The sequence below is a fragment of the Leucoraja erinacea genome, chromosome 31 (assembly GCF_028641065.1).
Source record: "Leucoraja erinacea ecotype New England chromosome 31, Leri_hhj_1, whole genome shotgun sequence".
NCBI classification, from domain to species: domain Eukaryota; kingdom Metazoa; phylum Chordata; class Chondrichthyes; order Rajiformes; family Rajidae; genus Leucoraja; species Leucoraja erinaceus.
Genome location: NC_073407.1, coordinates 4,079,566 through 4,099,258, shown reverse-complemented (window position 1 = coordinate 4,099,258; position 19,693 = coordinate 4,079,566). Strand labels below are relative to the sequence as shown.

General features: G+C 46.5%; 1 protein-coding gene across 1 annotated transcript in view; it reads right to left on the bottom strand.

Moving 5' to 3' along the window:
• Positions 1-19,693, bottom strand: part of garnl3 (GTPase activating Rap/RanGAP domain like 3) — a 266,990-nt gene that overhangs the window by 29,223 nt on the left and 218,074 nt on the right. Inside the window, exons 18-19 of the mRNA XM_055659725.1 lie at positions 13,877-14,053; positions 452-581 (exon numbers count right to left, since the gene is read on the bottom strand). Of these exons, the coding sequence (XP_055515700.1) occupies positions 452-581; positions 13,877-14,053 (307 nt within the window). The remainder of the gene's footprint in view (positions 1-451; positions 582-13,876; positions 14,054-19,693) is intronic.

Below are 19,693 nucleotides of genomic sequence, written 5' to 3'. Positions count from 1 at the left end.
AACTTTTAGACAGGAATATGGATAGGATAGATTTATTGGGATATGGGCCAAACACAGGCAGGTGGGACTAGTGTAGATGGGTGATGTTGGTCGGTGTGGGCAGGTTGGGCCGAAGGGCCTGTTTCCATGCTGTATGACTCTATGTAAAGGACAATGCAGAGAAATCGGTAGGAAAGAACAGCAGATGCTGGTTTAAATCGAAGATAGACACAAAATGCTGGAGTAACTCAGCGGGACAGGCAGCATCCCTGGAGAGAAGGAATGGGTGATGTTTCAGGTCGAGACCCTTCTTCAGATTTATTAGGAATTAGAAATTAGGGCTGGGTTGGGCATTACAGGTGATTCTGGGATAATGCAATGATATAATCCTGTGATTTATGAGCTTATGGGGTCTCCATGTTGTGTCCCACTGTCTGACTCCAGTGTTAATTTTATCCCCACTGTGCCTTACCTTTGTCAACTCGGCTGAGGAAGAGGTCCTGAGTTTCCAAAATATCCATCTGTTTCACCGACAGCGTCCTGTCAAACACGGGCACCGGGGTCTGGCCCTCTGCGTGGAACAAGAGCAACCAGTGATCAAATCAGACCACAGTCCACAGAGGCAGCCCAGGGAAATACAAAGTAACCTTCTCACCTCCCTCAGAAGCAATGAGAGATATCGTCATTAAAGGGGCTGTCCCACTGCGGCACACACACACACGCACACACGCACGCACACACACACACACACACACACACACACACGCACGCACGCACACGCACACACACGCACGCACACACACACACACACACACACACACACACACACACACACACACACACACACACACACGCACGCACAAACATACGCACGCGCACACACACACGCACGCACACGCACACCCACGCACGCACACACACATACGCACACACATTCACGAACATATACGCATACACACACACACACACACACGCACGCACGCACGCACGCACGCACGCACACCCACACACGCACGCACGCACGTACACACACACGCACGCACGCACGCACACACACACACACACCGCAAAGGCGGGGACCAGGGAAATCGGTGGAGCGCTGCCTGAAATTCACACCAGCAATGAAGAGGAAGGAAAGAGGGCTGCATAGTGTACGGTATGTCCTTTAGAGAGGGGGGTGAGGAAAGAAGGGGAGAGAGGGGAAGAGAAGGAGGGAGAGGGGGAGAAGAAGGGGGAAGGTGTTACCACTTTTAAGAAGTATAATAAAGTTTAGCGGGCATTTTACCTACCGGCAAGACACCTTTGGCAAGACAGAGCTCACAAAACTCATCATTTTTGCAGCTAGTTTCCATCCTGACCTCATTTTCACACCATCTCTGAGCCTCCCCACCCCTCCCTGGATCGCTCTGCTTCTCACCCAGGGGAAAATTTAGCCATGAATATCCACGACAAATCTACAGACTGCCACATCCATCACAGCTACACCTCCTCCCATCCTGCACAGTCTTGTTGTGGAGATCCATCCAGCGCAGTCTTGTTGGCTTTGGAAGCCGCGGCCTCCAGTACGGAAGCGGCCGTTGCAGGTGTCCCAAGCCACCGTGAGGATTCTCCCGACGCCGGAGCTACATCACCCGGCGAGAACGGCCTGGAACATAGGGCCTCCATAAAGGCAACTGCGGAGGCCTCAATAGGCCCGACTATGGGTGAACTGGGGATGGGGACTGGACATTGTGCCCTTCCCCCACAGTGGGAACCATTGTGGGGGGATGTTTTTATGTTTATTGTTAAATGACTTTAATGTTGTGTCTAATCCGTATCTGCAAGGCAAGACAAATTCCACTACACCATTTGGTGTACGTGACAAATAAATGTCCTTTGTCCTTGTCCTTGTCCTTTGACTAAAGAAATTCATAGGTAGACAAAAAATGCTGGAGCAACTCAGCGGGCGAGGCAGCATCTATGGAGAGAAGGAATGGGCAACGTTTCGGGTCGAGACCCTTCTTCAGACTGATGTTGGAAGGAGGGTGGGTGGGAAAAAGAAAGGAAGAGGTGGAGACAGTCGGCTTTGTGGGAGAACTGGGAAGGGGGAGAAGAAGTTCAGCCTCACTTTCTTCCTAAAGGTATGTCTTTTTATTCTTGTCCCACAAGTGTAAACATCTTCTCCACGTCCACTCTATCCAGACTTGGACCATGTTCCCTTCCCCCACTGTCTCCAACCCTCCCCCAGGCCCCGCACACTCAGACCTTTGTCCCTAGCTGTTAGTTTTGACCAAATGTTAATTGACCTCTGCTCTGGAAGGGTGGCACGGTGGCGCAGCAGCAGAGCTACTGTCTCACAGCGCCAGAGACCCAGGTTAGACTCTGACCACGAGTGCTTATGCTGTACCTGCCTTCTCTCCATTCCCCCTGATCCCTTTAGCCACAAGGGCCACATCTAACTCCCTCTTAAATATATCCAATGGACTGGCCTCAACTACCTTCTGTGGCAGAGAATTCCACAGATTCACCACTCTCTGTGTGACATTTTTTCTTCTCATCTTGGTCCTAAAAAACTTGCCCCTTATCGTTAAACTGTGACCTCTTGTTCTGGACTTCCCAACATCGGGAACAATCTTCCTGCATCTAGCCTGTCCAACCGCTTAAGAATTTTGTAAATTTCTATAAGATCCCCCCTCAATCTTCTAAATTCTAGCCGAGTCTATCCAGTCTTTCTTCATATGAAAGTCCTGCCGTTCCAGGAATCATTCTGGTGAACCTTCTCTGTACTCCCTCGAGCCATTTACAGTGTATACATACATGGTAACTTCTGGAATTTAAACTAATCTTCTGGAATTTTTTGAGGATGTGACAAGTAAAATGGATGAAGGGGTGCCAGTGGATGTAGTGTATCTAGACTTTCAGAAAGCCTTTGATAAGGTCCCGCACGGGAGACTAGTGACTAACATTAGAGCACATGGTATTGGGGTAGGGTGTTGGCATGGATAGAAAATTGGTTGGCAGGCTGGAATCAAAGAGTAGGAGTGAACGGGTCCTTTTCAGAATGGCAGGCAGTGGCGAGTGGAGTGTCGCAAGGCTTCATTCTGGTCGCTGCTAATTTTTCAACATGTATTAAAAATTTGCGGAGACCATAATGAGTCCGCGACTAGTTCCCAGAATGCGGAATGACGACCATGAAGCTGACTCCCCAGCAGTGACCTGCGAACAGGTGGCAGCCATGTGGCGGGTGCCTGGACAGGTTGCAGTCAGTGGGCAAAGCGTGGCAGATGTGGGATAATATAGATTAATGTTAGTTTGGAGAATATTAGGTCATAAGTGACAGGGGCAGAATTAGGCCATTCTCAAAGGGGGTTAGGTTAGCCATTCAATCTTGGGTGCATCGAGACCTCTGCCTCCTAACATCATTTTTCACTGAAAGTTGGCCCCAGGTACAGCAGGCTGTGAAGAAAGCTAATGGAATGTTGGCCTTCATAACAAGAGGATTTCAGTATTGGAGTAAAGAGTTCACCATACAGTTTAGGCCATTCTACACACATCTGGGGCATTGTTACAGAAGCCAATTATCCTGCACACCTGCACGTCCCTGGAATGTGGGAGGAAACCGGAGCAAATAGGACTCTCGGAGAAAACCCACGCGGTCCCATAGGGACATATAATGGTTGTCAGGATCCAACCTAGGTCTCTGGTGCTGTGAGGCAGTGTTCTACCGAGTGCGCCACCGTGCCACACCATCAGTCTTAGAAAACCTGTGGATAATCATGTAATCTGTAATTAAGACCTCGTTTGTTACCATTAAGAGAGTTCTGAGTCTCTCTCGATTCTCTGTAATCAAGACTGAGTTTTACTGTTAATGGTTTTGGCGTAAACCTGAGAGCTCGAGAAAAAAAGCTGTGCCTGAGTCGAGGCTCTGGAGATCGGCTGCACGGGGTCTCCTGGCGAGCACCAGATTTAATAAATCGCCCGTTACGTCGAACACCGTGGCCTTTCCATTTGCTCCCACAACTACAATGCTGGAATACTGAACGAACAGACTCTTGTCTGTGGAACTGATGCGCTACAATGCTGAGAACTATATTCTGCACTCCGTATCTTCCCCTTTTTGCTCTGCCTATTGTACTTGAGTTTGGCTTAACTGCATTTATGTAGAATATTATCTGATCTAATTGGATACCATGCAAAACAAAGTTTTTCACTGTACCTCGGCGCAAGGGACAATAACGAACCTTGCAGATTCTGGCAGACGTGCAGAATTTGAGAATATCATACATCATATTCATTCATTTTGAAGGCATTTAAACCTGTGGGGATTTTGAATTTGGTAATTTAATCGCCATTGCAAAGAATGAGTTCCTAATAATTTCGAATGTTATTTGACATCTGAAAGTGAAGCCACAAATATTATGATATCTTCCCTGTGTGACAAACACAACGATATTTGTTACACGCACAACGGCAGCACAACGGAGCATCATGTGAATCCATGGGTCCTGTTTATTCAGAATGTGAAGTCCATAACTATGAAGTCAACAAAAATAGTATGGAACAAGTTGCCAGAGGGGGTCGGTCGTTGAGGCAGGGACTATAGCACCATTTAAGAAACAATTAGTTGCATGGATAGGATAGGTTTGGAGGCAAACGCGGGCAGGTGGGACTAGTGTAGATGGGACATGTTGGTCGCTGTGGGCAAGTTGGGCTGAAGGGCCTGTTTCCACACTGCACAACTCTGTTATTTTAACATGTTTATTGTAACAAATCTCACACCAGTTTGCGGGAGATTTAGTGTCGGGCCAACGGGGGGGACAGGCCACGTGGGGCCCTCAGAAATTACAGCTCCGGGAATTCCAGGCTCGTGACCAGGGGAACAGATACAATCTGGGCTGTAAGCTAAAGGATTAGCGGTCTCCCCACGATGGAGAAGTCCCGCGGTGAGAGGATGTCCCGTCAGCTCGGGAGATTGATGAGGGGTTTAAGCTTGAACCTCTGATTCACTGCGATGGCCGCAGCAGCGAGCACATACAGGGGGTGCTGGCTCCGGTTTAAAGTCCACGTCCCCACTGTACGAGTTCATTCAAAGAGTTCTCCCGAGTTTGCCCTGATTCGAACTCAGAGATTTACGGTTAATAGCCCGCTCGTCGGTACCCGGGGCTCTCGTGGGTCTCATTTACAACATGTTTAAAAATCTTCATGAGTCTTCCCGAGCTTATCGCATTTACAGAGTACCTGCTATTTAAAAAACACAAACAACTACATTTAACAAGACAAAAAATAAAAAAAGACAGACAGGCTGTAGGAGCCGCTGCAACAGTGAGTCACGCCGCTGCCGGGCATGAAACTGTTGACAGTTCAAGAAATGAAAAACGTTGATGAAACCCGAGTGATGGACAAGATAATGCTTCACAGAAGAAAGTTAAATCTGCATTGAACTAAAACCCACTTGTAGAAACTAAACTAAAGGAAGATGTTTCCAAAAGTTACGAGCTTGATTCTATTACTCCAGAAGTGAAGGGCAGGTGGGGGAGTCTAAGGCAATTACCCCCCTTCATTTGATCAACACAGGGGACAAGGGGTTGGCTTAATCATACTTAGATCTGTCAAGAAATAAAAGGCAAACAATATTAAATCTCAAGTGTTTTTGTTTTGAGATACAGTGTGGCCCACCGAGTCCATGCCGACCTGTATTCACCTCGACACCCACACACCTACACACTGGGGATTTTTACCAAAGCCAATTAACCTACAAACCTGCACGTCTTTGGAGTGTGGGAGGAAACAGGAGCACCCGTAGAACACCCACGCGGGTCACGGGGAGAACGTACAAACTCTGTACAGACAGCACCGGGTCTCCGGCGCTGTGAGGCAGCAACTCTACTGCTGCACCATCGTACCTTGTTCGGGAAAAATACTTAAAAAGCAGCAGAATATTTTTGACGTTTACCAAATGATAGTTGTCTATAGTCAAAGTGTGTGTAGTTTGTTCCTGGCACGAAAATACTTCTGCTTTATCAGTTTCACACTTAACACTATAAACCTAACAGACTCCACTGTTGAAATGCAATTCAATATTTGACAAATCTGAACATCGTAACAGACAGATATAAAGCACACAGAGGGATTACTGGAGTGAATTTTCCCTTTGTTGGCCATGAGGAATCAGTGGCAGTGGCAGAGGGTTGTTCTGATGTTCTAAGCCATGCCAATCCAGATATGATTGAATGACGGAGAGGACTTGATGTGCCAAATGGAGAAGGAACATCTCATTGGGTTTTAAAGTTTGCAGAGGACTAACATACAACTTCCTTAGCATCAAGTGAATTGATCAGCATGGTGGCGCAGCTATAGACTAAGAGTTGCTGCCTTACAGTGCCAGAGACCCGGGTTCGATCCTGACTACGCGTGCTTGTAGTTTGTACATTCTCCCTGTGACCCATGTGGATTTCCTTCGGGTGCTCTGATTGGTAAAAGGAACCCTAAGAAGGAAAACTAATCATTCACTCCTCCTGCCACCATTAACCTTGGCAAGTAGGATAGGAGGCACAGGTCAGTGGGGCCGAATGGCCCGATTTGCACAAACTAAATGGAGCAGATACAAAAAACCCACAAAGGCCAAACGTCAGAGTGTTCTTACGATTACGTGAAGAACCCGCTCAGTGCGCAGGTGCGGCATACTTCCAAGCAGCGGTGTGGAATCACAGATAGACACAGTTATTTGAAGTAAACATAGTAAAGATTAAGGAGACATCAGTTTACTAGTTTGATCTATATAATGAGGGTGGGAGCGGAGGGCACGTAATCCCTCATCGTAACTCCTCATAAAATACAGATCAAACTTCGAACTGGTAAGTTCTCGTTTAATCTTACTATTTTACTTCGGAGTCACGTGAGTGATTCCGTGAAGACTTCAAAGGTCTGTGATTTCAAACCGTGTAACAGTTTTATTTCACTCACTGCCGAAGTTCTTGAGGGAGGAAGTGTTATCGTAATCAACCAATGGATCTGTTTTTTCAAGAAACAGAAAGGTATTTATTAACAATAACAAAAATAAATAGCTCCCCTGAGCTTAAATTAAATATTTGCAGTTTGTAATATTCTGTCTGCAAATAAGTCAGGCTTTATCAACGGTTTATTATAAAAACATTCTGAACGTCGTTTCCCTCGACCATCCTGCCGTATTGAGAATGTGGTCAACCGGGACGTCCATTCGTTCAGCCACTGATGTCGATGCTGCCCTAGTGGAATGGGATTTAAATGTATTAGTGTCTATTCCGGCAGCTTTCAGTACCTGTTTGAGCCACCGTGAAGTGGTTTGGCTCGTTACCCCGCCATGAGGTTTCTTGTGGCTGACCCATAGGGCTTTTTCTCTCCCTCTGAGATTGTGGGTTGTGTCTATATATTGTTGTAGATGGGTCACCACACACAACCTTGGCTCTGGTGGGTAGGCCCGGAATACCACCAGTGAATTGGGCGTTCCTGGCCTGCTTTGTTTCACCAGACCTAGAATGATAAACGTAATCTGGTCTGGGGCGACCTCCATGTTGTCCAGTCTTAATTTGTGCAGCAACTGGATCCTCTGAGCGGCTGCGAGTGCCATTAACATGAGCGTCTTTAATGTAGATATCTCGAGGCTGAGGGATCTAGCTCGTGGCCATTCCCTGAGGTATGTCAATACCACACTGATATCCCAAATATGGGTATACCTGGGTTTAGGGGCTTAATATTAAAATTGCCCTTCATGAGTTTTACCACCAGAGGATGGGATCCCATGGCCTGCTGTCCTGCTGGTTTTAGGTAAGCAGACAGGCCGCTTTGTGCTGTATTGATGGCACTGTAACTGATCCCTTCGTCATGGTGTAGATGGGCCAGGAACTCCAGCACGTCGGTGGTTGTGGCAGTTGCATATGTTGTCCCTGTTTCCTGGCAGTACTTCTCCCATTTTTGATACAGGTTAAATACTGCCTCCTGGTGGATGTTCGCAGGGATGCCGACATGGTGGTGATAGTTCATTCGGATAATCCCAGTCCCCTGGTAAGGTCTATTCAAAACCTACAACCCAGGAGTTTGATGTTTTCATGGCATGGGTGGCTTATGCCTGATACTGGGTGAGTCAACAACCGTGGTCCACTAGGGAAATCCATAGGTGACTCGACCACCATGTCGTGATGAACTGGGAACCATGGCTGTGTAGGCCAGTCGGGCACCATCAATATCCCAGAAGCAGAGTCCATCTGTATTGCGAAGTACCCGACTGATGAGGCAGAAGGGAGGGAAAGCAAAAACCCAGAAATTCCCCCCCAATCCAGCGTGTAGGCATCTACCGCTGCTGCCTCTGGTCTGGTTCCCAAGTCACATACATAGGTAACTGGTGATTCCGTCTTGTTGCAAACAAATCGATATCTGGCGTTCCATATTGCTTAATAACTTTAGCAAATATTTTGGGTTTAACATCCATTCGATGTTATCATTAAATTCGATATAAATTTTTCCGTGACCTGGTGTCTGCCACTGTATTTAGCTTACCTAGTAGATAGGCAGCCGATAGTAAAATATGTCTTTCGACACACCATTGCCAGATCTGATTGACCAATTTGTCGCACGATAATGATTTTATGCTCCCCATATGGTTAATATAAGCCACCACCGTAGTATTATCAATCCGTAACCGCACATGCAAGTGCTGCATTTTAGATGCATATGCTTTTAAAATCATAATACTCAACATTTCTAAATTGATGCCCAGTGTGTGTGGTAATGATGACTCTGGTTAGTCCATCTGGCACCTGTGCTGGATATGGAGTTAGTTGCACCCCCCCAGGCTTGAGCACTGGCATCTGATTAATAACTAAAGTAGGGTTAGTGGTGATGATAGGGCTGAAACTGTGCCACACATTCTCTGCCCACCCCCCCCCCCCCCCCCCCCCACTGTAGCTCTGATATAGCTCCAGTGGGTAATTTCATGATTCGATCATAGTGACCCGAATATCGTTTTAGTGCATGTACCTTTGTTCTTTGTAGATTTTGATAGTGCAAAGGTCCGATTTGTCCATGGTAGTACATGGCTTCAACCTAGATTTATCTGGAGTAGGACGAACCCCAGTGTTTCAAGGAGCTGTTTTGTAGCTAATACTGCTGCCACAGCCAATTCCTTTGTTTCCCTACTATGAGAATATCATCCAGATATGCTATGACAATATGCTTTTGTTTCCTTAGTATTCCCATGGCTACTTTTAATATTTTGGTGAATTGTCTAGGGGCTGGAGTTAGACCATTGGGCAATCTCTATACTACCACAGCTGCCCCAACCAGCTAAATTTTAGGTATCTGCAATGATCCTTGTGTATGGGTATTAGATAGTAAGCATCTTTAATATCAATGCTTGCTATAAATTATCCTTTGGAGATCAGTTGTCTGACAGTAACAAACGTCTCCATCTTGAAATGTATATACTCAACAAACTTATTTAGTGATGTTAAGTCAATGCGACATGCGACTTCCACCATCTTTTTTGGGCCAATGTTGAACTGGCGATAATATCTCTGATATAACTGAATTTTGTATCCACTAATGTTGTTGAGTATATACTAGTTACTCGTGACTAATTACCCCATACTTCTTTAAACAAGTGTATTCGCCCCCTGTTAGTAGAGCACCCTTGTTCTCTATATGCTGGCAGAAACCAGACCCACCTACCTCCATGGTTATGGGTATTCTTCTGTTTCCTCCTGGTCCAACGAGTCTTACACGTCGTATGACGTGGGGGGGGTGGCGCGTTTTCCCTGGGGCCTGCTCTGGGCCCTGGCCTGAAAGGCTTACAGGATTGGCATGCAGGCCCCGAGCTTTCACCAGTACCATAAGGTATACCCAGCTGGTGGATGCATTAGAGGTACTGCTGACTGGTTTACGTGTGGTGCTCATTCCAGACACTGCCGCCTTACCCCGATATTTTTGACACGTCGTCCAGTTTTTTGAAAAACTTTGTTTGAAGAAGGGTTTTTTCGGCCCGAAACGTTGCCTATATCCTTCGCTCCATAGATGCTGCTGCACCCGCTGAGTTTCTCCAGTTTTTTTGTGTACCTTTTTAAAAACTTGGCTTGATCACGGATCCTTCTGTCTGGCTAAGTTGTTGTGTCGGCGTTCTCACAGTCTTGTGAATTTTGGTTGAAGGCAGGTTTTTTAACTTCCTGAGAAGTTGCGGGGCACTGCGAACAGTAGGGTCAGGTGTTTTGCCATACTACCCTGACCTCTGGAAGAGCATGTGAATGATAGCCGACATCAGGCATATCAAATTCATTTTTAAATATTGGGTTTTTTGAGAGCGATGCTCAATGTATCCCCCAATAATGGTGGGCACTTTGAGTAATGTAATTTAGGGGAGGCATGATGTATCCAACACCTCATGACTACCTGTCTTGGAGAGGTTCTTTTAAAAGAACAGGTAGTAAGCTGGTCTGTCAGTCGAGACTGAAATTTATCTCGCTAGTGGTGAAGCCACATAGCGGCCACACCCAGCAGCTGTTCCTGATCCTGTACCTCAAGCATACTCCCGATGTTGTTCAGCCAGTGACCCCTCTTCTTTGACCAGCCCAGCTCTGGTCCCATCAATCCCTCGACAAGGGAGATGGCCAGTGCAATAGCAAAATAGTTTTTAGCTCCATGACTCAGATTCAGATTCAATTTTAATTGTCATTGTCAGTGTACAGTACAGAGACAACAAAATGCATGACCTCCTCTGGCTTGGGGAAACAGACATACTTGTTTTTTGTATGAAGTGCTGATCCCATCTTCTGTGTCTGTCTCCAGCCTGAGGTTTGGTCTTACCTTGTTGTTAGAGGCTGTCTGCCGTTTTTGGGCGGCATATCAGCGGTTCTCGGGCGGCGAGTCTCCTTGTCGGGAGTCTGCAGGGGTGCCAGCCGGTTTTTAAATTTCCCTCCGGACCGCTGCTGTTAGTCAAACAGCTGTTTAGCGGACCGGGCATCAGCGCAGCACCCGTGTATGTGGACCGCAGCGTGTGCGGTCCCGTTGCCGCCTCTCCCCCCTCCACTGTCGGCTCCTTCGCTGGAGTCGAACGGGGGCCGCTTCCCTCTGCTGCTTTGCTCCCCCTGGAGCAAAAAACACAAGGAAAAGACCGATTAAGGTAAGTACTTACCTAACGTTCCTTTCTTTCAGGCTAGTTGCGGGAGCGCCCGGGAGAGAACGTACAAACTTTGCAGACAGCTCCCATAGTCAGGATCGAACCTGGGTCTCTGGCGCTGTAAGGCAGCAACTCTACCGCTGCGCCACCGTGCCGCACTGAATGTTCAAGGATTTCATCCCTGCACTGAATGTAATTAAATTCTGACGGTAACATTTTACTGATGGGCTTATGAGTTTGGTGCAATGCCGTTGCCAAGACAAGGGTAGGCGGCTCCTTGTTGACTCAGCGATTCCACCAGGCTTCGTGTCAGCTTACATTGATGTGCTAATGTCAGACATTTCCTTACCCACACATTCCGCACCGGTTTCTCCACGATTTCTCAATATTGATATTTGCTTTGAAACTCAACGTTTCTTTCGAAAGTAATCATGGGCCGTCGGAGGGCTTTGTTTGGGACCGAGTTTCTCCGACAAATCATAGATTAATCACAAAGGAGGGAACCCATTGGACAATTATCTCCATCACAACAATCAAACTATTGGCCTCTACCCACTTCCCAGCTCCACGTCTGACGTGCTGGCAGAGATACAACATTAATGTGCTGTTGTACCCATCATATATTTCACATCAGGGTGGCACAGTGGCGCAGCGGTAGAGTTGCTGCCTTACAGCGCCAGAGAAACGGTTTCGATCCTGACCACGGGTGCTGCCTGTGCAGAGTTTGTACGCACTCCTGTGACCCGCGTGGGTTTTCTCCAGGTGCTCCAGTTTCTTCCCACACTACAAAGGTTAATTGGCTTCTGTAAATTGTCCCTAGTGTGTAGGATAGGTACTAGTGTACGGGTGCGTGATCGCTGGTCGGAAGGTTGAGCAGTAAATTGATAGCGCTGAGCCACGACCTATAGCGTATGGAGGCTGATGATTGATCATTTCACCGCCCCGCCGTGAGGCTGTCTCGACGTCCCGCTGAATTAAAAAGCAAATGTCCTAAAGAAGCCAGGATTGCCGTGGTGGGTGGGCAAAGGTCCTATACCGGGCAAGATAGATCACTCGACGAAAAAGATGTAGTACGGTCAAGGGCAGATTCATGGGTAATTGTGGGCCCCATTTCTATAACCGGCTTCCGTTTCCGCACCAAAGATCCCGTAGCGGAGCAAAGATACTACTGCGGAGCTGGAAGCCGGTTACGGAAACATCCTCGTAAAAATAAAAGTTCTTTGGTAAAAATCTTCTCATTTTCAGAGTTATAATTTATTGACACAAACTGTTCCCCCTCATCGCTGATTACACTGCGGGTCGGGTCGGTTCGGGTTACGTAAATGGATGAAAAAAATGCCCACGTTCCGCTCCGTTGCATACTACACGTCAGCCCATTGCATTTAGCTGGAGTGGCCTATCTTGCTCCGCTATAGGATCTTTGGTGGTGAGTGCTGGGCTGGGCTGGGCTCAGAGCCTCTGCTCCACGAGACCTGAAGCCACAAAGGTGATGAAATATGGCACCGGGTCAGATTCCAGACAATATCAAGACAAATTAGCAGTCCGCAGTGATAGAAATACTCCGGAGTCCAGCAACCGAGACTCACAAATCAATTAATTTGACGGGATGAAGTGTGCATTAAAGCATTGTCGGCATTAATCTTTCAACAGCTCCACTCTGTAGTAGCTCAAACAGCACAACCACACAATGTAACACCTTGGAGACAAACGTCCTTACATTACTAATGAATAACACTTCCACAAAGCCTGAATGGTAGGTCTCAAGGGAGTGGTTGAACATGCTCGGACTCTATTCCTTGGAGGCAGACAAAAGTGCTGGAGAAACTCAGCGGGCGCAGCAGCATCTATGGAGCGAAGGAAATAGGCAACGTTTCTGCCCGAAACGTTGCCTATTTCCTTCGCTCCATAGATGCTGCTGCACCCGCTGAGTTTCTCTAGCACTTTTGTCTACCTTTGATTTTCCAGCATCTGCAGTTCCTTCTTAAACTCTATTCCTTGGAGCGCAGGAGGATGAGGGGTGATCTTATAAAGGTGTATAAAATCATGAGAGGAATAGATCAGGTAGACGCACAGTCTTTTGCCCAGAATGGGTGAATCGAGAGGCAGAGGGCACAGGTTTAAGGTGAAGGGGGAGAGATTTAATAGGAGCCTGAGGGGGTGACTTTTTTTACACAAGGAGCGGTGGGTGTATGGAATGAGCTGCCATAGGAGGTAGTTGAAGCAGGGAATATTGCGACGTTTCGGAACCATTTAGGCAGGTACATGGATAGGACAGGTTTAGAGGTATACGGGCCAGGTGGGACGAGTGTAGATGGGACATGTTGGTCGGCGTGGGCAATTTAGGCCGAAGTTTCCACGCCTGATGACTCGGTGGCAATATCTCCAGTTCTTTTACGGATAAAGCATTCCAGAAAATATAGTTTGTCACTTGTGCCTCTGTCACCTCCACTGCCACTGGAGCACAGCACTGAGGGGAACTTAGAGTCAGGGGGTACAGTGCAAGCAGCTTTCAGCCTGGCCCCGGACTCCCTCCCATCTCCCCATCACCGTTGCCCCATTCCAAGGTCACTGGAAGCGCAGAGAAGATTTACGAGGATCTGAAGGTCTCAACCAGAAACGTCACCTATTCCTTCTCTCCAGAGATGCTGCCTGACTCGCTGAGTTGCTCCAGCATTTCGTGTTGAACTAGGATTTACGAGGATGTTGGCTAGCACAGACGAGTTGGGCCGAAGGGCCTGCTGTGCCCCCGTGCTGCATGAATCTGCGACCCAGTCATGCCGAGGCAAATCCGCGGGCTTTGCTGAGGCGCTGGCTCCTCTGAGGCATCATCCACGTAAACATTTGCAAAGGGGGAAGCGGTGTGGATATCTCACTCACCTCCTTCCTGCACAAGCCTGTGGTCACCAGGCTGGTGGGGGCATCCCCTCTGACGATCGTTTTCAGCTTCAGGGCCTTAAAGAAAAGAATGTCCAAGGTGTAAATGCAGCAGAATACGATCCAGGTCTCAAAGTGTTGCCCCTGCTGCAGCGCATATTGTTACCTTCAGCCAGTTTGGTTCAGTGTCGTTTAGTTTAGTTAAGTGTAGTTTAGTAGTTTAGTTAAGTGTAGTCTAGTTTAGTTTAGTTTAGTTAAGTGTAGTTTAGTTTAGTTTAGTTTAGTTAAGTGTAGTTTAGTTTAGTGTAGTTTAGTTTAGTTTAGTTTAGTTTAGTTTAGTTTAGTTAAGTGTAGGTTAGTTAAGTGTAGTTTAGTTTAGTCTAGTTTAGCTAAGTGTAGTTTAGTTTAGTTAAGTGTAGTTTAGCTTAGTTTAGTTAAGTGTAGTTTAGTTTAGTTAAGTGTAGTTTATTTAGTTTAGTTTAGTGTAGTTTAGTTTAGTGTCGTTTATTTTAGTTTAGTTTAGCGTAGTTTACTGTAGATTAGTTTAGTTTAGTTTAGTGTAGTTTAGTTAAGGGTAGTTTAGTTTAGTTAAGTGTAGTTTAGTTTAGTTAAGTGTAGTTTAGTTAAGTGCAGTTTAGTTTAGTTTAGTTTAGTTTAGTTACGTGTAGTTTAGTTAAGTGTAGTTTAGTTTATTTTAGTTAAGTAGGGGTTAGTTAAGGTTAGGGTTTAGGTTAGTTTAGGGTTAGGGTTAGGTTAGGTTAGGGTTAGGGTTAGGGGTTAGGGTTAGGTAGTTAGGGTTAGTTTAGGGTTAGGGTTAGGGTTAGGGTTAGTTTAGGTTAGGGTTAGGGTTAGGGTTAGGGTTAGGGTTAGTAGTTAGGGTTTAGTTTAGGGGTAGGTTTAGTTTAGTTAAGTGTAGTTTAGTTAAGTTTAGTTTAGTTAAGTAGTTTAGTTTAGTTTAGTTTAGTTTAGTTAGTGTAGTTTAGTTTAGTTAAGTGTAGTTTAGTTAAGTGTAGTTTAGTTTAGTTAAGTGTAGTTTAGTTAAGTTTAGTTTAGTTAAGTAGTAGTTTAGTTAAGTTTAGTTTAGTAGTTTAGTTTAGTTTAGTTTAGTTAAGTGTAGTTTAGTTTAGTTTAGTTTAGTTTAGTTAAGTGTAGTTTAGTTTAGTTTAGTTTAGTAGTTAAGTAGTTTTAAGTGTAGTTTAGTTTAGTTAAGTGTAGTTTAGTTAAGTGTAGTTTAGTTTAGTTAAGTGTAGTTTAGTTTAGTTAAGTTTAGTTTAGTTTAGTTAAGTGTAGTTTAGTTTAGTTAAGTGTAGTTTAGTTAAGTGAAGTTTAGTTTAGTTAAGTGCAGTTTAGTTAAGTGTAGTTTAGTTTAGTTAAGTGTAGTTTAGTTTAGAGATACAGGGTTGGCAAAATTGATGCTTGATTAGCAGCAGAGACACCAGTGGACTGAAGGGCCAGTCCCTGTGTTGTATTACAGGGCTTTAATGTGGGTGCAGGCCCTTTGGCCCACCTTGTCCGTACCGATCAGCGATCGCCCTGAACAACAACACAAGGGACAATTTACAATATTACCAAAGCCAATTAACCAACAAACCTACACGTTTTGATGTGGAAGAAAACGGAAGCTCCCGGAGAAACCCACACGGTCACGGAGAGAACGTACAAACTCTGAACAGACAATGCCCGTGGTCAGGAACGGGTATCGCTGGTCGGCACAGACTCGGTGGGCCTAAGGGCCTGTTTCCGCGCTGTATCTCCAAACTAGGCTAAACTAAACTAAACTACTGCTGCACGACCATGCCACCCATGAACCCAGTTACCTGCCTCCAACCACAGTTCGCTGATCACCAACACATGAACCATGGGCTGCACGGTGGCGCAGCGGTGGAGTTGCTGCCTTACAGCGGCAGAGACCCGGGTTCGTTCCTGACTATGGGTGCTGTCTGTGTGGAGTTTGCACGTTCTCCTTGTGATCACCATTGGTTTCCTCCGGGTGCTCCGGTTTCCTCCCACATCCCAAAGACATGCGGATTTGTAGGTTAATTGGCCCTCTGTAAATTGCCCCTTGTGTGTAGGGAGTGGATGAGAAAGTGGGATAGCATAGAACTAGTGTGAACAGGTGATTGATGGTCGGTGTGGACTGGATGGGCCGAAGGGCCTGTTTCCATGCTGTCCCCCACTGGTTTCCGGTGAGCAGGCGCAACCCTGCGCAAACCTCCCTCGCACAGCAGCCAATCGCCCCACTCTCACTGGGTTTAGTTAGTTTAGAGATACAGCGCAGAAACAGGCCATTCGTCCCCGCACATTAACACTATCCTACACACACTAGGGTCAGTTTTTACATTTTTATACCATGCCAATTAACCTACAAACCTGCATAGGCCCTGTCTGACTTAGGCGGTTTTTCAGCGGACTGCTGGCGACTGTCAGAGTGGAACACACACACACACACACACACACACACACACACACACACACACACACACACACACACACACACACACACACACACACACACACACACACACACACACACACACACACACACACACACACACACACACACACACACACACACACACACACACACACACACACACACACACACACACACACACACACATCGCAAAGGCGGGGGCCAGGGCAAACGGGGGGTGAGCACTGTCTGAAATTCACACAGTGCAAAGCCAAGGTGATACAAACACACACTGCGATGAACGGCAAGGTTAAGACGGCTAGCACAGTGTACAGTAAGTCCTTTAAAAGAGGGGGGAGGGGGGGGAGAGAGGGGCAGGAGGGTGGAGAAGGAGTGGAGACACTTTTAAAAGGCCAGACAACTTTTAATAAGCCAGAGATACACAGCTGTGAAGTTTGGCGGGCATTTAACATTACCGGTGGGTTTTCCTTGTTTCTGAAAACTCGTGCTTACATTTTTTTCCCCCAATGAGCCAATGAAAATGCTTGATCAGCAAAGGCGATTAACTAAAACTACCTACTACTAGATCAACTACCTGTAACTACATGGCGACCCCACTACAACTGCACCTACCACTACAGCATTATCGATTTTCTCCATGGCGACCAATTTTTGGTCGCAGAAAATGTTTCAACATGTTGAAAAGTTTGCGGCGACCATACTGAGTCTAGAAGCGGAACTCCTCGCGACCATGAAGGAGACTCACGAGAGACCACCAGCGCACATGTGGCGACCATGTGGTGAGCGCAGAGTCTCCTGCACGCCTAAAAAGTCGCCTAAGTGGGACAGGCCCTTAAGTCTTTAGAGTCTGTGAGGAAAACCGAAGGTCATGAAGAAAGCCCACGCAGGTCACGGGGAGAATGTGCAAACTGCTCCACTCGCCGTGCCACTGCACTGCCAGCTCCACAGGAGCCCAACAGGGGTCAGTGAGGTCTGGGCTGGTGCCAGCCCCTCAGGCAGTGAGGCTGAGCCCAAGCCAGCCCCACCACAAACTGATGGAGAACACTTTCAGCAGCCTCATTTCAAGTAAAGATCATTTCTTAATTCTTCAGCTGGACGAACCCCACACAGCCACAGGGAGAACATGCAAACTCCGTGCAGACAGCACCTGGATTGAACCCGGGTCTCTGGTGCTGTGAGGCAGCAGCTCTACCTGCTGAACCACTAACTCAAAGTTAGGTAAATAATTCAAATACATTCACACAGATAGAGAATGTATTATAGATTAATAGATTCTAAATTATTGTAATACATTACATTATTATTATATTATTTATAATATTATATTATTAACACCAGCAGCACGGTGGCGCAGCGGTGACCTGTGTTCGATCCCGTCTGCACGGAGTTTGCACGTTCTCCCCGCATATTGAACTGAACTGTTCTGTATTTATGTTTACATATTCTGTTGTGCTGCAGCAATCAAGAATGTCATTGTCCTATCTGGGACACATGACAATAAACTCTCTTGACTTGACCTGTGTGAATTTTACCGGGATCTCTGGTTTTACCCGACACTCCAAAGACGTACAGGTTTGTACGTTAATTGTCTCGGTAAAATTGTAAGTTGTCCCTAGTGTGTGTAGGATAGTGTTAGTGTGCGGGGATCACTAGTTGGCACGGTTTCAGTGGGCCAAAGGGTCTGTTTAAAGTTCTATCTCTAAACTAAACTAAACTATACTAACGTTAGACATAGTAGGCTTGGCTCCCACCTTTAATAGAAGTGAACTCAGTTAAAGCTCAAGTGGGAATTCAAATCACAAACAAAATCCAGTCTTTGTGCATTTCTGCCGTGGTAAATGGATCTTGGAAATGAGCACATTTATTTACAAAACGTTGATCACATATGATCAGTTCACCCATGGGCCTAAATCCAACTCCTCCAAGATTTAGTTTCATTTTGTTTAGTTTAGAGATATAGCGTCTACCATGTCCGCGCCGACCAGCGATTCCTGCACATTAACACTGTCCTACACACACTAGGGACAATTTCCACATACACCAAGACAATTAACCTACATACCTGTACGTCTTTGGAGTGTGGGAGGAAACCGACGATCTCGGAAAAGACGCGTGCGGTCATGGGGAGAACGTACAAACTCCGTACAGACAGCACCCGTAGTCAGGATCGAACCCGGGTCTTGTGGCGCTGCAAACGCAGTAGAGCAGCAAATTTACTGCTGCGTCACCATGCCACCTGGAGATGCATGGACCATTGGAGTCAGGTTGGGTGGTAGAACAGAGGGTGACGTCTGGTGTATCCTCTGGCCACTTTCCACACTATAACTCTACATCCATAACAACAGGGACTTGAAAGTGGCACCAACTCTGGCTACTCAGTATCTGTGTACTAATACTATACACTTGTACTGAATCTGAGATGTTTATCTAAGATGTATCTAAGTGCTTATGTATAGTGTTACTTGTATTGAACTGCATACACAATTGAATTTCACTGCACCTCGATACATGTGACAATGAAGGCACCATTGAACCACTGAACATTCCATCCTGACCAAACTTCCTCCATTTCAAGTATCCAGTGCCATCCATTTTGTAGATGCTGCCTTACAGCACCAGACCACCTGATTCCATCCTGCCTACGGGTGCTGTCTGTACGGAGTTTGTACTTTAGACTTTTGAGGTACAGCGTGGAATCAGACCCTTCGGCCCATCAAGCCCACTCTGACCAGTGATCACCCCGCACATTAACACTATCCCACACGATGGGGAAATTCATAATTTTACCAAAGCCAATTAACCTACTAACCTGAAAATAGACACATAAATGCTGGAGTAACTCAGCGGGACGGGCAGCATCCCTGGAGAAAAGTTTCTCGTGAAGTTTCGGGTCAAGCCCCTTCTTCAGACCCAAAACATCACCCATTTCCTTCTCGCCAGAGGTACTGCCTGTCCCGCTGAGTTACTCCAGCTTTTTGCGTCTATCTTCAGTATAAACCAGCGTCTGCAGTTCCTTCCTACACATAACCTACAAACCTGCACATCTTTGACGTGTGGGAGGAAACCGGAGCGCCTGGAGGAAACCCACGCAGTCACAGGGACTGTACGGAGTTTGTACGTGATCGCTGGTCGGCGCGGACTCAGTGGGCAAAGTGCCTGATTCTACCCTGTATCTCAAAAGTACAAAGTCTAAAGTAGTATTCCTCAGCTATCACCTACCTGTTCTTGCAAACCCTACTTTCTCTCTCACACTAATAAAGGGGGGAATCCAGCTCATTTGGCAA